General features: G+C 39.1%; 1 protein-coding gene across 2 annotated transcripts in view; it reads left to right on the top strand.

Moving 5' to 3' along the window:
• The window catches only part of greb1l (GREB1 like retinoic acid receptor coactivator), a 96,491-nt gene that overhangs the window by 55,213 nt on the left and 22,579 nt on the right, over positions 1–18,699 (top strand). The window contains exons 15-21 of one of the 2 annotated variants that reach the window (XM_057856609.1): positions 1,644–1,778; positions 2,028–2,225; positions 6,924–7,101; positions 9,726–9,915; positions 12,474–12,607; positions 12,685–13,027; positions 15,437–15,552. In XM_057856609.1, the coding sequence (XP_057712592.1) occupies positions 1,644–1,778; positions 2,028–2,225; positions 6,924–7,101; positions 9,726–9,915; positions 12,474–12,607; positions 12,685–13,027; positions 15,437–15,552 (1,294 nt within the window). Of the gene's footprint in view, positions 1–1,643; positions 1,779–2,027; positions 2,226–6,923; positions 7,102–9,725; positions 9,916–12,470; positions 12,608–12,684; positions 13,028–15,436; positions 15,553–18,699 lie in introns of both variants that reach the window. The other variant, XM_057856608.1, reaches the window with a different exon arrangement.

Raw genomic sequence — 18,699 nt, 5'->3', positions numbered from 1 at the left:
AGAAAATTCTAAGAGAATCAGATGAGATTTTAGATATACAATAGATTGCAAAATGAGTGAGCCAATGAACCAAACACTGCTATGATGCAGGCAGACTACAAATACAGTGGTATGTAAAAGTATCTGAACCTTTTGGAATTTCTCACATTTCTGCATAAAATCACCATCAAATGTGATCTGATCTTTGTCAAAATCACACAGATGAAAAAGCAGTGTCTGCTTGAACTGAAAACAATCAAACATTTGTAGGTTTTCATATTTTAATGAGGATAGCATGCAAACGATGACAGAAGGGGGGGGAAATAAGTAGGTGAACCCTCTGCCTAAGGAGACTTAGGGGCAGTTTACATGGCGACTCTGCGAAACCAATACGCAATGACTGTGTTGCGGAATGGCCTCACCTTTATATGTTGTCGGCAAAAATGGAAGGAGAAGACGCAAACCTTGGAATCCGGGCTCCAAAGTTGAAGGATTCGATTGCGGGGGTTGAGGGGGCTAGCTCCGCATCCATATCAGTGGAAAGCTCCCGCACCGATAACGTCAACACTAGCACACGTCACATTGGGCGTGCGCAGCAGTGCTACTAAACATTACGAACAGCAAATATGGTGGAATGTTGGCTTTAATTGACTTTTATGATAGTTTTTATTTCATATTATTTCAAAATATGAAATGTGATGGTTAACTTACTTATTTTTCCCTCTTCTGTCGTTGGTTGCATTTTATCCTCATTAAAATATGAAAACCTATAAATGTTTGGGTGGTTTTAGTTAAAGCAGACTGTTTTTTCATCTGTGTGATTTTGACAAAGATCAGATCGTTTTTTTGTTGTTGTTTTTTTTTAACCTGTCCTGTTTGCTGTTTGACACGGAGAATAGGAGTCTAAGTGTCCGGTTGGTCTGAACAGTTTTAATGTTTCACATTGAGAAGATGACTTACTCCCATTGTGATCATTCAACATATCTCGTTTATTATGACAAAGCAGCGAACAGGAAAGGGTTATGGGGAAACAAAAGAAAAGAAACACAAGAGTAGAAAGAAAAGAAACACAAACAACAGCAAGAAATACATTGAACGCCTACACTATTAATATGTTGGTGTTATTATCAGTTAGATGTATTTCTAGTTGACACCATGTGGGGGGTCTGTTGACCAGGGAAAGAAGGGGAGGCGGATGGGGAAGTCTATAAGCTAAGTGATTGGAAGGGGTAGAGTGTACACAAATCAGCTCTGTGATCTAGAACCCCGTAATCCTTTGAATCCCTTGTGAGTGTAAGCCCGTTGGCAACCGACCCTACACCAGATAAGACTTGATGGTGATTTCATGCAGAAATGTGACAAATTCCAAAATGTTCAGATACTTTTTCATACCACCGTACATACTCTACATACAATATGAAAATGTCAAGCTGACTTGTTAACATATGACAGAAAATATGTCGCATTTTCTCATCACACAAAAACTGGAATTCGTCTCATTGTGTTCTTGTCTCCTATGCCACGTTTTTTGATAAGAGTTTAATGGTAAACGAGAATTAGACACTACTACACGTGACGTGACTTGTATATTTTTTGTTTTGGCTCATGTTATCATGCTTGTTTGTGTGTCGGTGTGTTCCCATGGCGACGGTTTGTACTCGCAGGGGACAATCTGGACAAGCAGCTGGTGCGGTATCAGCGGCGACGGAAGGGCCAGGTCATCCAGCCCTTCCAGGGCGATGTCACTGACCACATCCACTCGCAGGAGGCGGCCAGCATGTCACCACCTCCGGACAGAGGTGAGGCTCGAACCACACCACAATAAACATAACGATGTTTGCCTTAGTATTTGACTCAAGCGGAGGTGTTTACATGGTTCAGTTTCCGATGTTGACAAATACAAAGTGTTGGGCTGGATCCCAGTTGATTCCTCTGCTGTCATTGACAGCGATAAATGTGCAATCCATTCGAATTGGAAGGGCTAGCAATGGATAATTACAAATCTATCCAGTGAATGCAATATATTTTTCTTTGTTTCCCCGGTCCAGAATTGCTTAGCAAGGTCTTCCAGATCTATCCGACACAGCTGAGCGTGGCACGTCGCCTCCTCTCGCAAGTCTGCTCCATAGCTGACTCTGGTAGCCAGAACCTGGACTTGGGCCGCTTCTGCAAAGTGGATTTTCTGGTTCTGGTGCCGCCCTCTCACATCTTGGTCAACCAGACGGCACAGCGCATCCGACAATCAGGTATGAGGGTCACAAATAGGGGTGTGACAAAATACCGAAATGATGATGTATCATGACACTTTGTATCCCAAAAGATTATCGATATGCTCCTGTCAAGAATGAATATATCGTTTTAAAAAGGTCACTGTTTAACAGTGTTGGACACGTTCTTTAAAAATGTAATTAGTTATAGTTACTCACTACTTTTTCCAAAAAGTAACTGATTTAGTAACTGAATTATTCAATAGTAAAAGTAACTAGTTACCAGGGAAAGTAACTATTTCCGTTACTTTAAAAAGAAGTAGTTGTATGTCAAAGATTTGAAATTTTCTGAGCAGTATTCGAGTCAGTTGAATAGAGAAGAACAGACAGGTAGTTGTGTTATAGAACCTTGTAATATTTATTGCACCTCACCAGCAACAGATTTATCCTACACTTGAAGTGCAACAAAAATAAACAGATTTGAATTGCTTACCACAGATGTCGACAAAAGCTTTGCCCGGGACTTAAATTACACTTTACATGCACCTTCTTTCCTTTAATTTCGACCAGCTTGAAATGGTGTTTATATAGGGTGACCAAACGTCCTCTTTGCCCGGACAAGTCCTACTTTCACGTAGTATCCTCGTCGTCCGGGCAGGTTTTATAAATTCATCAAAATGTCCGGTTTTTATGATTTTTCATGGGACCAATTTGAAGAGAATCCTTGCGGCCGCTGGGTGGCAGCGCCTGCCTGCGATGACATGGCTCCTAGTAGTAGGGAGGAAAGGAGTAGTTCTTCTTGTTTTTGTTGGCAGTTTACCCCAATTATGAGGCATTACCCCCATCTACTGGGTTGACGATTTGGCCACAACGCCTGAAGTTTTTTACGATAAATACGTATATAATGGCAACTGTTGACTTCTGTCGGAGCTTTGACTGTAAAATCCCGTTTGGTGTCGCATCATTGCGCTGCCGATGATTGTAAACTTTTATAGCTTGTTTGTTTGATTTTCGCCTCAGCTAGCTAACAGTAAGCTAAACCGCGCTCGGCATTATGGGAAACGTAGTTTTGAACTGGTACGTTTGGAAACATGCTGGTTGAATAGTTTGTCAGTTTATTTCGGTTTTTGTTTGTGTGCAATCTAGAACATTGAATGAGAATATCAATTGAATGGGAATAACAATTTGTCAAGGACAATTGTCGTGGTATTAATTTATAAAAATGTTTAGTTGGCACATAGCCTACTGTGTGTATGTGTATTGACTGGACTACATTTCTATGGGTCTGCATTATATATTATACGTATACTGTATATACTGTATATATATATATATATATGTTATTTGTTTTTTTTAAGTCTATATTTATTTATTTTCAAACTGCATTTTTCCATCCAGAGTGAGGGGCACACATTAAATATATTAAAGTGATATAGGCATCTTTGAGTGAGCTTCGAGTAAAATTCAAGTAATTTGAGGCCGGGCTGAGTGTCCTCTTTTTTGGAAATCAAAATATGGTCACCCTAGTTTATATCTCCACCTCGTAAAGGACAAATTTTCCTCTGAATGCTCTGCCATCATATCCCTCTGCATCTCTTATGCATGTGTGCGTTTGCCGCACGCGCTGTTCCGGTTTGTGCGTGAAAAGACCGATTCTGAAGTACGTGCGCTATTAGGCCGAGCGTTTACGTCACAGAATGGGGGATCACGTGAGATTTGACAACAACGCAGGCATGTTGGAAGCAGGTCTGGCTCGCGGGACATTAAACTTTAACTTGCCAGTTCGATAAAGAGACAAACTCGTTACTAAGGCGAAGAACAGATATGTGATCAAACTTAAGGATGTGAACAATGTTGACCCTAACGAGCAAGCCGAAGACAAATGGAGTAAAGATGTCCACGGGCTTCCACAATTACGCGAAATGGACATTCTGCTGTATTTATTGTTTGGTGTATGTTACTAAACTCATCAGCAATTCCGAAATTACAAATTACTACAAAGCTACGAACAGTTTTGCTGCGGATGGGTGCAGAACGTGCACATTATGACCGTATCAAACGGCAACTCCATCGTTCTTGCAAAGGTAGGCTATGTGTGTTTACTATTTTCATTGCCATGAACCTGAACGCAACCCAAGTCTTGGATGACAAATAAACAGAGCAGAGTAGACTTGCTACGGCTGGTCGTTTCTTCAATTTATTCAAAGTAAGTAACACACCGCTTTTGACCGTCAGTAACGGTTACGGCGTTGTAACGGCGGAAAAAATAATTAATAATAATTAGATTACCCCGTTACTGAAAAAATAACGCCGTTATGTTTATTTATAACAGCGTTATTCCCAACACTGCTGTTTAAAAAAAAAAAAAAAAAAAAAAAAAAAAAAAACAGTTGCTACCAAAAGTTTTCCACTAGAATAGTGTCTCCGCAATACACAATGGCTGCCATTGACAGTGCTAGGCGCTCAATCCATTTAAACTGGGAAGGGCGTTCATTCGAAACCAGAGCATTCGCAACCAGATAGTTCTGCGACGATTAATCAATAAATTTGAGTAATTCGATTAGAAAAAAGCTTCGAATCAAATGGTGCTGCCTCGAGTATTCGTTTAGTGTGCCGTTGTAATAATTTGTTTTGAAAGTGTTTGCATTTAGTTTGTTTGATTTGGATGGATACACTGCCCTCTATTGGCAACAGTGAATATGACATAATTCACTCATAACATGGCTATATCCAGCTGCTCCCTGTTAAGACCAACATAAGGTAAGTTTTTGTTTGAGCTAATGTTTTTTCAATGCATTTGTAATTGGTTATAGGTTTATTTAGCCGTTTTTTTGTTTGTTTGTTTGTTTGTTTTTTTGTGAGAATATGTGTTTGAACAATTTGTTAAGTGCAGTGTAAAAAAAAAAATTACCATTTTATAGCATTTAAGCTTGCGAACCTTTGCTATCCAAGTTAGCCAATTGTTTCGTTTGTTGTACTTAGATCCTCATTCATTAATTTTTTGGTATTTGAATTTTATTTTTACATGAAAGTGCAATTTTGCATAAATTGAAGAAACACTCTTTTTATTTTGTATTTGCATTTAATGCTCTTCTGAAAGTGCAATCTTTGCAAGACTGTTTTAGATTTCCTAAAATTGATTCTCCAACGCAATAAATGTTCTTAATCTGAATACTCGGATTATTCGAACTAACTAGTAGATTCATCGACTACTAAAATAACCGGTACCTGCAGCCCTACAACCAGTATTACAGGTTGAGTTTGAGTCACTACCTATTCATTTGAGGAGATACCCGGGTCACTTCTTGTTCTGTAGCCCAAAATCAACAGGAAGTGATCCAGAAATTCCCCATAATCAACAGCAAATGACCTGAAATTCCCCAAAATTAAACTCATCGGTTGTCATTGACCACATTGAATCCTTTCCAAGTTGGAGGGAAGACAGCGACTGAACAAGTGATACACTAGTGATAAACTCAATTCAATTCACAGTAAAAGGATGAAAAGAGCTTGTTTTTGTATTTATTATTTGTATTGTAAAATATTGAAGAATCATTTCCTGACCCACGTAACAATAATTGTTATTGATAGCCTTGTATCGCAAATCGTATTGTATGGTGAGGTACCCAGAGGTTCCCACTTAAGATGTCCAGATCGATCGGGTCCGATCACGTCATTTTCAAAGTACCGGAATTGGCAAAAAAATATCGGACATGCCTTTTTTTAATACATATATATTTTTTAATTAAATCGTTTTCTAATTGTATTTGACGTTACAGACAAAATGTCTTACATTCATCCAGAGTCTTTAGTTTTGGCTTAAAGTAGGGCTGTCAAATTTATCGCGTAAACGGAGGTAATTAATTTTTAAAAAATTAATCACGTTAAAATATTTAATGCAATTAACGCATGCGCTGCACGACCCACTCACGCATTGTCGCGTTCAATCTATAATGGCGCCGTTTTACCAATATATAGAGCTAACAGGCAGCGTAAATGAGTAGAGACAATTTTGGCAGTCTTTGGAGCCTCTTTTTAATTGGCTAAAGCCTTAAAATCCCTCTCTCACCAATTAGAAATGTCGTGGGAAGCAATGTGGGGAAGAACGGTAGTGGTTATCTTTTCCTTAACACCCTATGTTACTTCCCAACGCAGAGAAGATACGTATATCAATTGGTGCCACTACGGACAGTCATGGTTGCACTTCCCATCATGCATTTGGGCAGAACAGTTAAATGGCTACAGTATCATTTACTGAAAGCTCAACAAATACACTAGATGGCAATATTTAGTCACAATATACAAAGTCACATTTATTCCTTAAGAATTACAAGTCTTTCTATCCGTGGATCCCTCTCACAGAAAGAATGTTAACAATGTAAATGCCATCTTGAGGATTTAATGTCATAATAAACAAATACAGTACTTATGTACTGTATGTTGAATGTATATATTCGTCCGAGTTTTATTCATTTTTTTCTTAATGCATTGCCAAAATGTATATGATCGGGAAAAATTATCGGGAATGATTGGAATTTAATCGGCAGCAAAAAAAAAAAGCAATCGTATCGGGAAATATCGGGATTGGCAGATACTCAAACTAAAATGATTGGGATCGGATCGGGAGCAAAAAAAAAAACATGATCGGAACAACCCTAGTTCCCACCCCTAGTCAAAAACTTGCAATAAAAGTGACAAGCTCTTGGAGGATACAAGCATTTATTTTTGATCACCCAGGCGTCCTGTTGGATTTGGGGATGGAAGAGTCGTGCTCGCCTCAGAAGTGCGACAAATACGTGGTACGACTGGACGCAGACGTGCACGCCAAAATGGAGGCCTTCATGAGGAAAGTCAAACAGAACCCATACACGCTGTTCGTCCTCATCCACGACAACTCTCATGTTGACCTCACTAGGTACGTTTGAAAAAATATTTTGACTGTCTGGCTGGCCTTGGTCTATTTTATTATGATAAAAAAAAACAAAGTGAGGAGGAAGAACAAGCATAGCTAATAACCTTGACGTTCACATATGTGCGGGTTGGGTTGTTTGAGGTTATGTTCAAGCCTTAGTTGCAGGTGTTCTTTTAGCATACTAAGTACACCAGGGGTTGTCAATGCATTGTATGAATGGGGGTGGGGGTTTAACACCACATATTAACATTAATCTATTATCATTGATTATAGTCCTTTGAAGTCCTCTATGAACACAGAATTAGCCCGCTAGCATGTGCCGGTCTGAGATCTTGACGGTATGATAACCTTAAGCAAAAATACCGCCGTTTCACGGTATCACAGTATAGCTATTATAGCTCTAAAATATGTTATTTTGAGATGTATTGGTTTAAAAAAAATTCCATTCAGATGTATTGGTTAAAAAAAAAAATCCATTCAACAAGATTTTTTTGAAATTTTTGACAACATATTTACAAATTGGAACAGCAATATGAATATAATGTTAAAATTAAAAAAAATAACAAAAAATATAAAAATATTAAATTAATGGGGAATGAGAGCAAGAGATAGAACCCGTGTGTATAGCTCGTATCATTATTTACACATTATGTATACCCACACGCACACACGCGCAACACAGAAAGTCGCCAGAGAAAAAAAAAAAAAAACAGTTTGTATTAGAGATGTCCCAATCCGATATTTGGATCGGATTGGACGCCGATATGGGCAAAAAAATGCATATCGGATCGGCCAACAAGGAAAAATTCCGATCCAGGCTTCTGATCTAGTGTTTTTTTTTTTCATTCCGGTCCGCGTTTTTCAGCGCACCGATTTACATAATCCATTCCAGTTTTTGCTTCGGTTTCCCGAAAATATGGTCCGCATTTTATGGCACACCTTCAACACACTACATTTACATTACCGTCTCCCAATTTACCGAGAGACTTTATCGGTAAAAATGTCAGCTGTGTGGGATCATTTCACCTTAAAGGACGACAAAGACGAAGAGACAGAGTGCAACATATGCCACAATAAAGTCAAGCGTGTTGGTAAAGCTGTAAGAAGTTTTAATACAACCAACCTAATCAAGCATTTAGCTAAATACCACCACAAACAATATAAGACAAAAAGAAAGGTCCTACGCAACTAACACTGGCAGAAACGTTTGCTATGCGTGACAAACTGGCACTCGACAGTCCCAAAGCCCAGGGAATAACAAGAGTCATTGCCGAAGAATTCATTCTGGATGACGAGCCATTATCTCTCGTGAGTAAAGACGCACCATCCAACACTTAGAACCACGGTACAACATGCCCAGCCGTCATTACATCCTTGAGCGGTTCGGCCGTGGAAGATTCGAGAACGATTCACAAACATCCAAATCCGATTATTAAAATATGTCAAGTAAAGCGGAACTATTACACAGCGCAGTCTTCGGGACGCAATGAGAAACGGACCGCATTACGTCCCGAGAGTAAACCTCATGCTTGTCATAGACCCGGGTAATGCCAATGCTGTGGATGTATCGGGATGACGTCATAATTCCTATTATCGGACCGATAATTATCGGACCGATAATTATCGGACCGATAATTATCGTGCACCAGTAGTGGTAGGGTGTCCTAAGTTTTTCCTTAGTTAGAATATACATTTTTGTAGATATATTTGGTTTAGGGCTGTCAAAATTATCGCGTTAACGGGCGGTAATTAGTTTTTTTAATTAATCACGTTAAAATATTTGATGCAATTAACGCACATGCCCCGCTCAAACAGATTAAAATGACAGTACAGTGTAATGTCTGCTTGTTACTTGTTTTTGGGTGTTTGGCGCCCTCTCCTGGCGCTTGGGTGGGACTGATTTTATGGGTTAGTGCCATGAGTGAACATGGTGTAATTATTGACATCAACAATGGCGAGATACTAGTTTATTTTTTGATTGAAAATTTTACAAATTTTAATCAAATGAAAACATTAAGAGGTATTTTAATATAAAATTTCTAAAACTTGTACTTACATTTATCTTTTAAGAACTACAAGTCTTTCTATCCATTGATCGCTTTAAGAAAATGTTAATAATGTTAATGCCATCTTGTTGATTTATTGTTATAATGAACAAATACAGTACTTATGGACCGTATGTTGAATGTATATATCAGTCTTGTCTTATCTTTCCATTCCAACAATAATTTACAGAAAAATATGGCATATTTTATAGATGGTTTGAATTGCGATTAATTACGATTAATTAATTTTTAAGCTGTAATTAACTCGATAAAAAATTGTAATCGTTTGACAGCCCTAATTTGATTTAATGAGTAAAACAATGTTATTTTTTTTTAACCTGCAGTTAAATCACTTTCTGAACTGAACTCAATTTTTTCACATGACTGTAAATGTGGCCCGCCAACCAAATTAAGTTTGACACCCCTGTTTTAGATAGTTAAATAGCTAGTAAAAAATGAGGTTGTAAATAATTAAAATTTAGCCAGATTATGTATGACTACAAACTCATTAGAGGTCACAAAATGCACAGAGGTATGCAACAGCTTCATTATCACCTGACTTTCTTCTCCCCACCTCAAAAGTGCACTGTCGGGCTCAGTGTGCCACGGTGAGCTGCAGGGTCTGGCCGACAGAGTGGTCAACTGCCAGGAGGTCTTGGACGCGGTCAACCTGATAGTGCTGCAGGTCAGCTGTTTCCCGTACACGCTGCAGACCCACCAGTCTCGCATCAGCATGCAAAACGAGGTCAACTGGCCCTCCAACGAAAGCCTGGTGAGTGTCCCAAAATAACAAAAAAAAAATATTGAAAAAATTGTCAATGGCATACGGTTTGGCAAAGATTTGCCAAAAACATACTTATTCATTTCTAATGGCAAACATTTCCCATTCATTTCAATCAGTGTTGTTTTCGGCAGCCCTTTTAATTTTAGTCGTTTGGACGATAATACTAATTAGTGTTAGTCATATTTTAGTCATCTCAAAATGTGTTTGTCTTCGTTTAGATTTTGTTGACGAAAACTCAGGACTAATTTCATCCAATTTAAGTCGATGTTTACTCAAAATGCTGTCGACTGAAAGATAAATGAATTATACCCACCTGGACGCCACGAACTGTATGTAAAGAAAGTTGTCCAAGCGTTTAAGAGGATGCTTGTCGTTAGCATTAGCCTAATGCTAACGCGAACGCTATGCTAATGCTACGAGTTACATTTAGTGTTTGATGATCACTCGACACAGACCTTTAAAGGCCAAAGCAACATTGCATACAACAAAACAAATCTTACCGTGTGTGCAAGCCTGCATAGAGACATTGCATTTTTGTCTCGTTCTCGACTCATCAGATGAAAAACTGGCACTAGTCTTATGTTTTAGTCTCCCAAAACACGTTTTTAGCTTGTTATCGTCTCGTCATCTTCATGAAAAAAGTGTCCGTTGACGAAATATTTTCGTTATCGTCATCGTTGACGAAAACAACCCTGTTTCCAACGTTCTTATATGCCATCCGATATCCATTTAGACTGGGAAGGGCAAATGAACACGCATTCTTTCAAAATTGGAGCATTCACAGCTAGTATTTTCGATCTTCAGGGCATTTACAGTGGCAAGATTCCCGGGTCACTTCCTGTTATGTAACGCAAAATCAACAGGAAGTGTCCCATAAATGCCCTAAAATTAATAGGAAGTGACCCAGAAATGTCGTAAAATCAACAGAAAGTGACTGCAAAACAACAGCAAATGAGCTGAAATGCCCCAAAATGAAACTCACTGGTTGCCATTGACCACCATAGACGTCCAATCCTGGGAGTTGGAATATTCGCTGCCATCCCTCCCACTTCAAACGGATTGGACGTCTACTAGTGATAAACTCATTCCCAGCAAAAGGATAAAAATAGCTTGTTTTTATAATATTTATTAGTTGTTTTGTAGAGTATGACAATCTAGTGTGTTTTACCAAGAGGTTCCCACCCCTAATATATAGTGCAACAGAATTGAACGCTGAATATTTTTTAGTTTCAGAATGATTCTCTGACCAATGTATCCATAACTGTTGTATTGCCATTAGGGCTGCTGCTATCGATTATTTTAGTAATCGATTAATTTAGGGCTAATCGATGAACTGGTTAGTTCGAATAATCTAGTAATCGAATAAGGAACATAAATTAAAATACCTCAGGTAAGCCTCAAACGGTGTGAAAAAAATAAATGAGGATCTCAGTAAAACTAAAGAACAAGTAACTTACATAGCAAAAGTCCGCTAGCTTAAATGCTAACTTTTTTTTTTTTTTTTATTATACAATGCTCTGAACAAATAATTCAAAGATTCCCACGAAAAACGGCTAACTATACCTAAAAAACATTAGCTCAAAGAAAACTAATGTTGGTCTTAACAGGGAGCAGCTAGATTCAGCCATGTGAAATTAGTTATTAATTAGTTGTCATACTTACTGTTTCCACTCGAGGGCAGCGTATCCACCCAAATCAATAAAAATAAATGCTAACACTTTCAAAACAAAGCCAATTTATTTAAACGAATACTCGAAGCAGCAAAATTTAATTTGAATGTTTTTCCTAATTGAATCACTCAAGTTAATCGATTAATCGTTTCAGCTCTAGATTAATTTATCAACTTGTTAGTTCGAATAATTGAGTAATCGGACTTGGAACATTTAATGCGTTACAGAATGAATTTTAGGGGCATTTTCAAATGCGCATTGAATGCGAATAAGAAATAAAATTCCCGAGTGTTTCTTGAAAATATGCAGAATCTCAGTTTCATTTAAAAATAAATTAAAATACTAGATCCTAGCCTCAAACAATATATAAAAAAAAAAGGTTCGAAGTACAACAAAAGAACAATTGGCTTATTTGGCTAACTTGCTTAGCAAAAGTCCGCTAGCTTAAATGCTACAAAATGCTAATGTTTTTTTTTTTTTTTTTACAATGCTCTTAACAAATCTTTCAAACACATATTCCCACCAAAAAAAACTGCTAAATATACCTGTAAACAAATTACGAATGCATAAAAAAAATATTGGCTCAAACTACTTACCTTATGTTGGTCTTAACAGGGAGCAGCTAGATTCAGCCATGTTAAATGAGTTATATCCTATTCACTGTTGCCACTAGGGAGCAGTGCATCCACTCAAATGAATGAAACTAAATACAAACACTTTCAAAACAAACCATGACAACACCAATCTAACAAATCCTCAAAGCTTCTCTCCGAATCGAATTACTCGAGTTAATCGATTAATCGTTGCAGCACTAATCGCCATATCGTGAGATCATCGTTATTATTAGCTATTCCTCTTGTCCTTGTCTTCCAGCAGGGTTCGCTCTCTCCCGGCGAGTTAGCCTACTTCGGTCTGATCGACTACAGCAAATCTCTGCAGTGGGGCGTGGCCAGCCCCATCCTGCGCTGTGATGACGCCTTCGAGAAGATGGTCCACACACTCCTGCAAAGGTCTGACCACTTTCCATGACTTTGAATGACTTGAAATACAACACAATGTACTGATGAAGCTTGATTTGTGTCGACAGACACCCTCATCTGCACAGCATGGTGATCCGCAGCTACCTGCTCATCCAGCAGTACACAGAGGCCATGATGGCGCTCACCTCCTCGCCGTCCCTGAGAGACCACATCACGCCCGAGACGCTGGCCATGGTGGAAGACCTGATTAACGCGCCGGGCCGCGAGGGCTCGCAGGGTCGCGGCCACATGCTACTGGTGCGAGTGCCGTCGCTGCAGCTAGCCATGATGGCGCGCGAGCGTTTGGAGGACGTGCGCGACAAGCTGGGCCTCCAACTGTGCTTCGCCGTGCTGCTGGGGAGCCCCGCCTCTGAGATCAGCTTGCCCAGGAATTTCACCTGTCGCCTACGGGTGGGATATGGATTTATTCATTTCCATTTCATTTAACATATACACTCACCGGCCACTTTATTAGGTACACTTGTCCAACTGCTCGTTAACACTTAATTTCTAATCAGCCAATCACATGGCGGCAACTCGGTGCATTTAGGCATGTAGACATGGTTTAAGACGATCTCTTGCAGTTGAAACCGAGCATCAGTATGGGGAAGAAAGGTGATTTGAGTGACTTTGAACGTGGCATTGTTGTTGGTGCCAGAAGGGCTGGTCTGAGTATTTCAGAAACTGCTGATCTACTGGGATTTTCACACACAACCATGGGTTTACAGAGAATAGTCCGAAAAAGAAAAACGCCGTGGCCCCGCCCTCCTTTTAATCTTCCCCTCGCGCTTTGGCCTCTCCGCGAGTCTGTAACTGCATCCTCGTATTTCCTTTTTGAATTTCGATATAGAGCAGCAAAAGGTGAAAAGCAAACTAAAGACGGGGATTGAAAAGGCTAGAATCCACGAGTGGTGTGTGGAAAGGATTTAAATCCATAGTGGAAGATGCAGAAAACCATGTCGGCCTTGCCGAATGCAACAAATGTGGCGCTTTGCTCCTGACGAGAGCAGAAAGACTGGCACCTTGACGCTGAGCAGGCATTTTAAAAAACTTCACTGGCCTAAAAGATGATATTAGTTAAACATCATTATTATCATTTGTTTCGAGGGCTGCACCTCTTCGTGCTTTAAATGTTATTATTTATTGTTTCAGTGCTTCTTAAGGCAGGTTGTTCTTTTGTGTGTTCTAATGCGAGTCATTAAACTAAAGAATGTTGTTTAAAAGTATTTTAGTTTATTTTTGTATATGCTGCTGTTCCTCTCATTGTCATAGAGGCGCGTAGTGAGCAAAATATCCCACACAGAAATATATTTAACAAACCTTTCCAGCGTTATTTCGTTGTGTAAATGCATTTATAATGATCAGAAAAATAGGTAGACTAAACATTGAGAAAACTTGCGTTTTTTACTGCCAACTCGAAGAAATTAAAATAAATGTCTATTGCATTTTGCCGAGGAAATGACGCATGAACTGTCCACCTGTTAGAACAGGCACAAAAATACAAAAGATATAAATGTTTATTGAATATGCATCTTACAGTCTTGTTTAACTGGGAGAATTTGTTACAAAAGACGGGCTTTAATTTGTTATCATTATGCACATGGCATCGTCACAAAAAAACGCAACCACGCATCGCATCCCCGCATTTCCTCCTCCACCTGAGTCCTCACAAATAAAATGGGCTCGGGCCTACGAATAAAACGTACATTTTCGGGGGGGGGGGGGGGGATCCGGGCGCGGGCCTACAAATAAAACGTAAAATTTCGGGGGGGGGTTTCGCAGGCTTTAACACGCGCGGCCCGGGCCGGGTCGGGTCGGGCTGGATTTTTTAGGCCCGAACTAGGCTCTAGTACGTTCAAAAATCTTCCCTGCGCAATTCCGGTGATGCAACGGATTAGGTTTCCCCATTTGTATTATTATTCTCATGTTTACCTGTAGAGGAAGCTACTTTACATTCAAAGCAATGCAGGGGGGACGAGGAACCCAAATCCGCTTCCTCACCGGAGTAACATCACAGACATGCGCAGTTGCAATCGAGAAAGCAGAGAGATAGGACATAACATAACAATGGCTGAAGCGGAGAAAGAGAGTGCTACTGTGTGTAAAAAAAAAAAAGAGAAAGCCCTGGTCTCATTCAAAGCACAAATTAAATGTGATGTTTTTTTTAATATATACTGTATATCTGAAAGTATACTATTTTCATTTGACTTCAACCAGGAGTGACACAAGAGGCAATAAAAAGTTTAATGTCTGACAGCTTGTGTTGCCTCATGATTCACAAAAAATATGCTTTGCTTTAGAATTGTAATGCATCCCAGGCTTTAATGCATCGCGATGCATTGCCGAATCGAACCGAATCGAATCGTAACCCTCTGAATCGAATCGAATCGTGGCCCTCCGAATCATAATCGAATCGAATCATGAGGGCAGTGCCGATGCACACCTCTACCTCCTAGCATGCATTGCTGCGCTACAGTTGCAACTAACAATCAAAATAAATGTTTTGTGCTAATTATTTATTCAGTTACTGTTCCAGTTGTTTCATTAATTACTAGTTATGGTATTTAGTAACACTTTGACAGTGGCGCCATAAGACTGTCATTAGACAATCATAATTATGACATGACACTGTCATGAGCATTAATGAATGCACCCCCAGCACCCTCCTAAGTTCCGCCCCTGTCAATTAGTGTACAATATTGTACATTGGCTATACAAGAACTGTATGTTGTTGGGTTAATTACCAAAACTAGTCACTTAATTGAATTTTAGATGCGAGAACCAGATTAAGTACAAATCAAATTTGTAATGTAACTGCAGGCCTGGCGCGGATGTGAGAATGAAGACTGGGTCCCGCTAACCTACGAGGACCTGGAAGGTCTGCCGTGCATCGTCATCCTCACAGGGAAAGACCCCCTTGGAGAGAGCTTTCCCAGGTAATTTGACATCCTTTCAAAGCTTGCTATACAGATGCGTGCCTTTCCCTTGCTGAGGTTTTGTGGGGGTTTTTTATGCCATGACAGTCATTAGTTTCATCACGGTCAACTGGAATTGTCTGACTGTTTAACTGAGCCATTTAAAAATGTACTAATCTACTCCCGTCCAGTGCACAGCAGCATTGCCTTGGAGTCTGATGACGTAACAACATTAGACTAATCCGAGTAGAGATTTGTGTAAGTTGCCCACTAACGGTTGCTCGAAATAGTCCTTTATAAGTCTGAAATTTGGGCTCATTTTGGCTTTGACTGCAAAAACGGAATGATGGAGTATTTAGAATCCTGCATTTAAAGAGAACCCCGGATAGAAAGACTTGTAGTTCTTAAAAGATAAGCGCTATTATGAGTTAAAATAATTTGATAATAAAACCCTCTTGTAGTTTTCGTTTTTATACAATTTGTAAAATTAGTTTGACTAGTAGGTCGGCATTTTCGTTGACGTCGCAGGGCGGTGACGTCACTCGGTTACGATGCCGGGCTTCCAGAGTATGACTCTAGTGAATTAAACATGTCATCTGTTCAGCCCTTTCAATTTGAACCAGAGAGGAACATTAATGAGCATGAGAGCACTGTCGATATTTCACAAAATGAGCAGCAAGAGCAAAATGAACAGGAGAGACGGGATGAAACAAGACTGAGAGTAGGACAAAATCTGTGTTCTACCAAAATGCGAAACGTCCTACTCGCCATATTTATGTAAAATAAATGCTAAATGCCCGTTTTGTTTGGTTTTCACTGAAGATGTCTTGATCGATCAGGTCCGATCACGTCATTTTCAAAGTATCGGAATCGGCAGAAAAATATCGGACATGCCTTTTTTAATTATATATATATTTTTTTTCTTTATCAAATCATTGTCTTTAGTTTTGTCTTAAAGTAGGGCTATCAAATTTATCGCGTTAACAGCGGTAATTAATTGTTTTTTTAAATTAATCACGTTAAAATATTTAACGCAAGTAACGCATGCGCTGCATGCCCACTCACGCATTGTCGCGTTCCATCTATAATGGCGTAAAATGAGTAGAGTGAATTATGGCAGTCTTTCGAGCCTTCTTTTAATTGGCTAAGGCCTTACAATCCCTCCCTCAACTATTAGAAATATCGTGGGAAGCAATGTGGGGAAGAAAGGTAGTAGTTGATTTTTTTCTTAACACCCTATGTTACTTCCCAACGCAGAGAAGATACATCAATTGGTGCCACTACGCACAGTCATGGTTGCACTTCCCATCATGCATTTGGGCAGAACAGTTAAATGGCTACAGTATCATTTACTGAAAGCTCAACAAATACACTAGATGGCAATATTTAGTCACAATATACAAAGTCACATTTATTCCTTAAGAATTACAAGTCTTTCTATCCGTGGATCCCTCTCACAGAAAGAATGTTAATAATGTAAATGTCATCTTGAGGATTTATTGTCATAATAAACAAATACAGTACTAATGTATTGTATGTTGAATGTATATATTTGTCTTATTCATTTTTTTCTTAATGCATTGCCAAAATGTATATGATCGGGAAAAATTATCGGGAATGATTGGAATTGAATCGGGAGCAAAAAAAAAAAGCAATCGGATCGGGAAATATCGGGATCGACAGATACTCAAACTAAAACGATCGGGATCGGATCGGGAGCAAAAAAACATGATCGGAACAACCCGAGTTTTAACCAAGAATCCAGACTGTTTTACGTCCATATCTAGAAAGAATTCAGGGATTTAAGCATCTATTGCCAAAAATTTTGAGGTAAAAAGCTCTTTGTTATGATAAGGCGGTGCCACAGTGGCTTAAAGATTAGCAGCAAATTTGCCATATTTACGTAAAATAAATGTTAACTGCCCAGTTTTTTTGCTTTTAACCAAGAATAGAGACTGTTTTACGTCCATATCTATAAAGAATTTAGGGATTTAAGCATTTATTCACAAGAATTTTCAACGTAAATAGCTCTTTGTCTGTGTTTCCACTCAGTCAGCTTTGACGGAGATAGGCCCCCTATTAATCGGCCCCACACCTCGTGTCCCATCGATATCATTAGGCAAGGCAAGGCAAGGCAAATTTATTTATATAGCACAATTCAACACAAGGCAATTCAAAGTGCTTTACATCACATGAAGACCATAAAAATCACATTTAAATCAACACAACGTAAAAACCAAGACAAAAGATCGCATTTAATCACAGAATAAAAATAAATAAATAAAAATAAAACAAAAATAAAAATAAAGCAAAAACTACTACTACTAATAATCATTGAAATCAGCAATGGAGATAAGCACAAGAGGAATAGAAGGCAGGTAGATTGAAATATATAGACAGTTATGGATATGCAGTGCTAAACAAAAGCGTTTTTAGCCCTGATTTTAAGGAGCTAACAGTTTGAGCATACTTCAGACGTTCGGGTAACTTGTTCCAGAGGTGAGGAGCATAATAACTAAATGCTGCCTCACCCTGCTTGGTTCTTGTTCTTGGAACATGCAGAAGACCCGTTCCAGACAACCTTAGGGGTCTAGATGTCTCATAGGAATCTAACAAGTCAAGCATGTATTTTGGTCCAAGGCCATTAAGTGTTTTGTAGACGAGCAGTAGTATTTTATAGTCTATCCTTTGACTCACTGGAAGCCAGTGTAGCGATTTCAAAACCGGTGTAATGTGGTCCAGCTTCCTTGTATTTGTGAGGACTCTGGCTGCAGCATTCTGTACTAGCTGCAGCTTCCTGACTGATTTTTTATCAAGACCTGTAAATATACCGTTGCAGTAGTCCAAACTGCTGAAAATGAATGCATGCATAAGTTTTTCCATGTCTTGTTGAGTCAGAAGCCCCTTAATTCTGGGTTTTTTTTTTAGGTGGTAATAAGCGGATTTAGTGACGGACTTTAGATGGCTATCAAATTTTAGGTCTGAGTCAATAATTACGCCAAGGTTTCTGACTTGATTTGTAGCTGTAAGTGACATTGTGCTAAGTTGGCTGCTTATCTTTGACCTTTCCTTTTTTGGCCCAAAAATGATCACCTCTGTCTTCTCCACATTTACTGGAGAAAATTCTGGCACATCCATTCATTGATTTGATGAATGCATTTACTCAGG

The sequence above is a fragment of the Corythoichthys intestinalis genome, chromosome 14 (genome assembly GCF_030265065.1).
Source record: "Corythoichthys intestinalis isolate RoL2023-P3 chromosome 14, ASM3026506v1, whole genome shotgun sequence".
NCBI lineage: Eukaryota > Metazoa > Chordata > Actinopteri > Syngnathiformes > Syngnathidae > Corythoichthys > Corythoichthys intestinalis.
The sequence above is the reverse complement of the archived record's forward strand: the minus strand, read 5'-3'. Positions and strand labels throughout refer to the sequence as shown.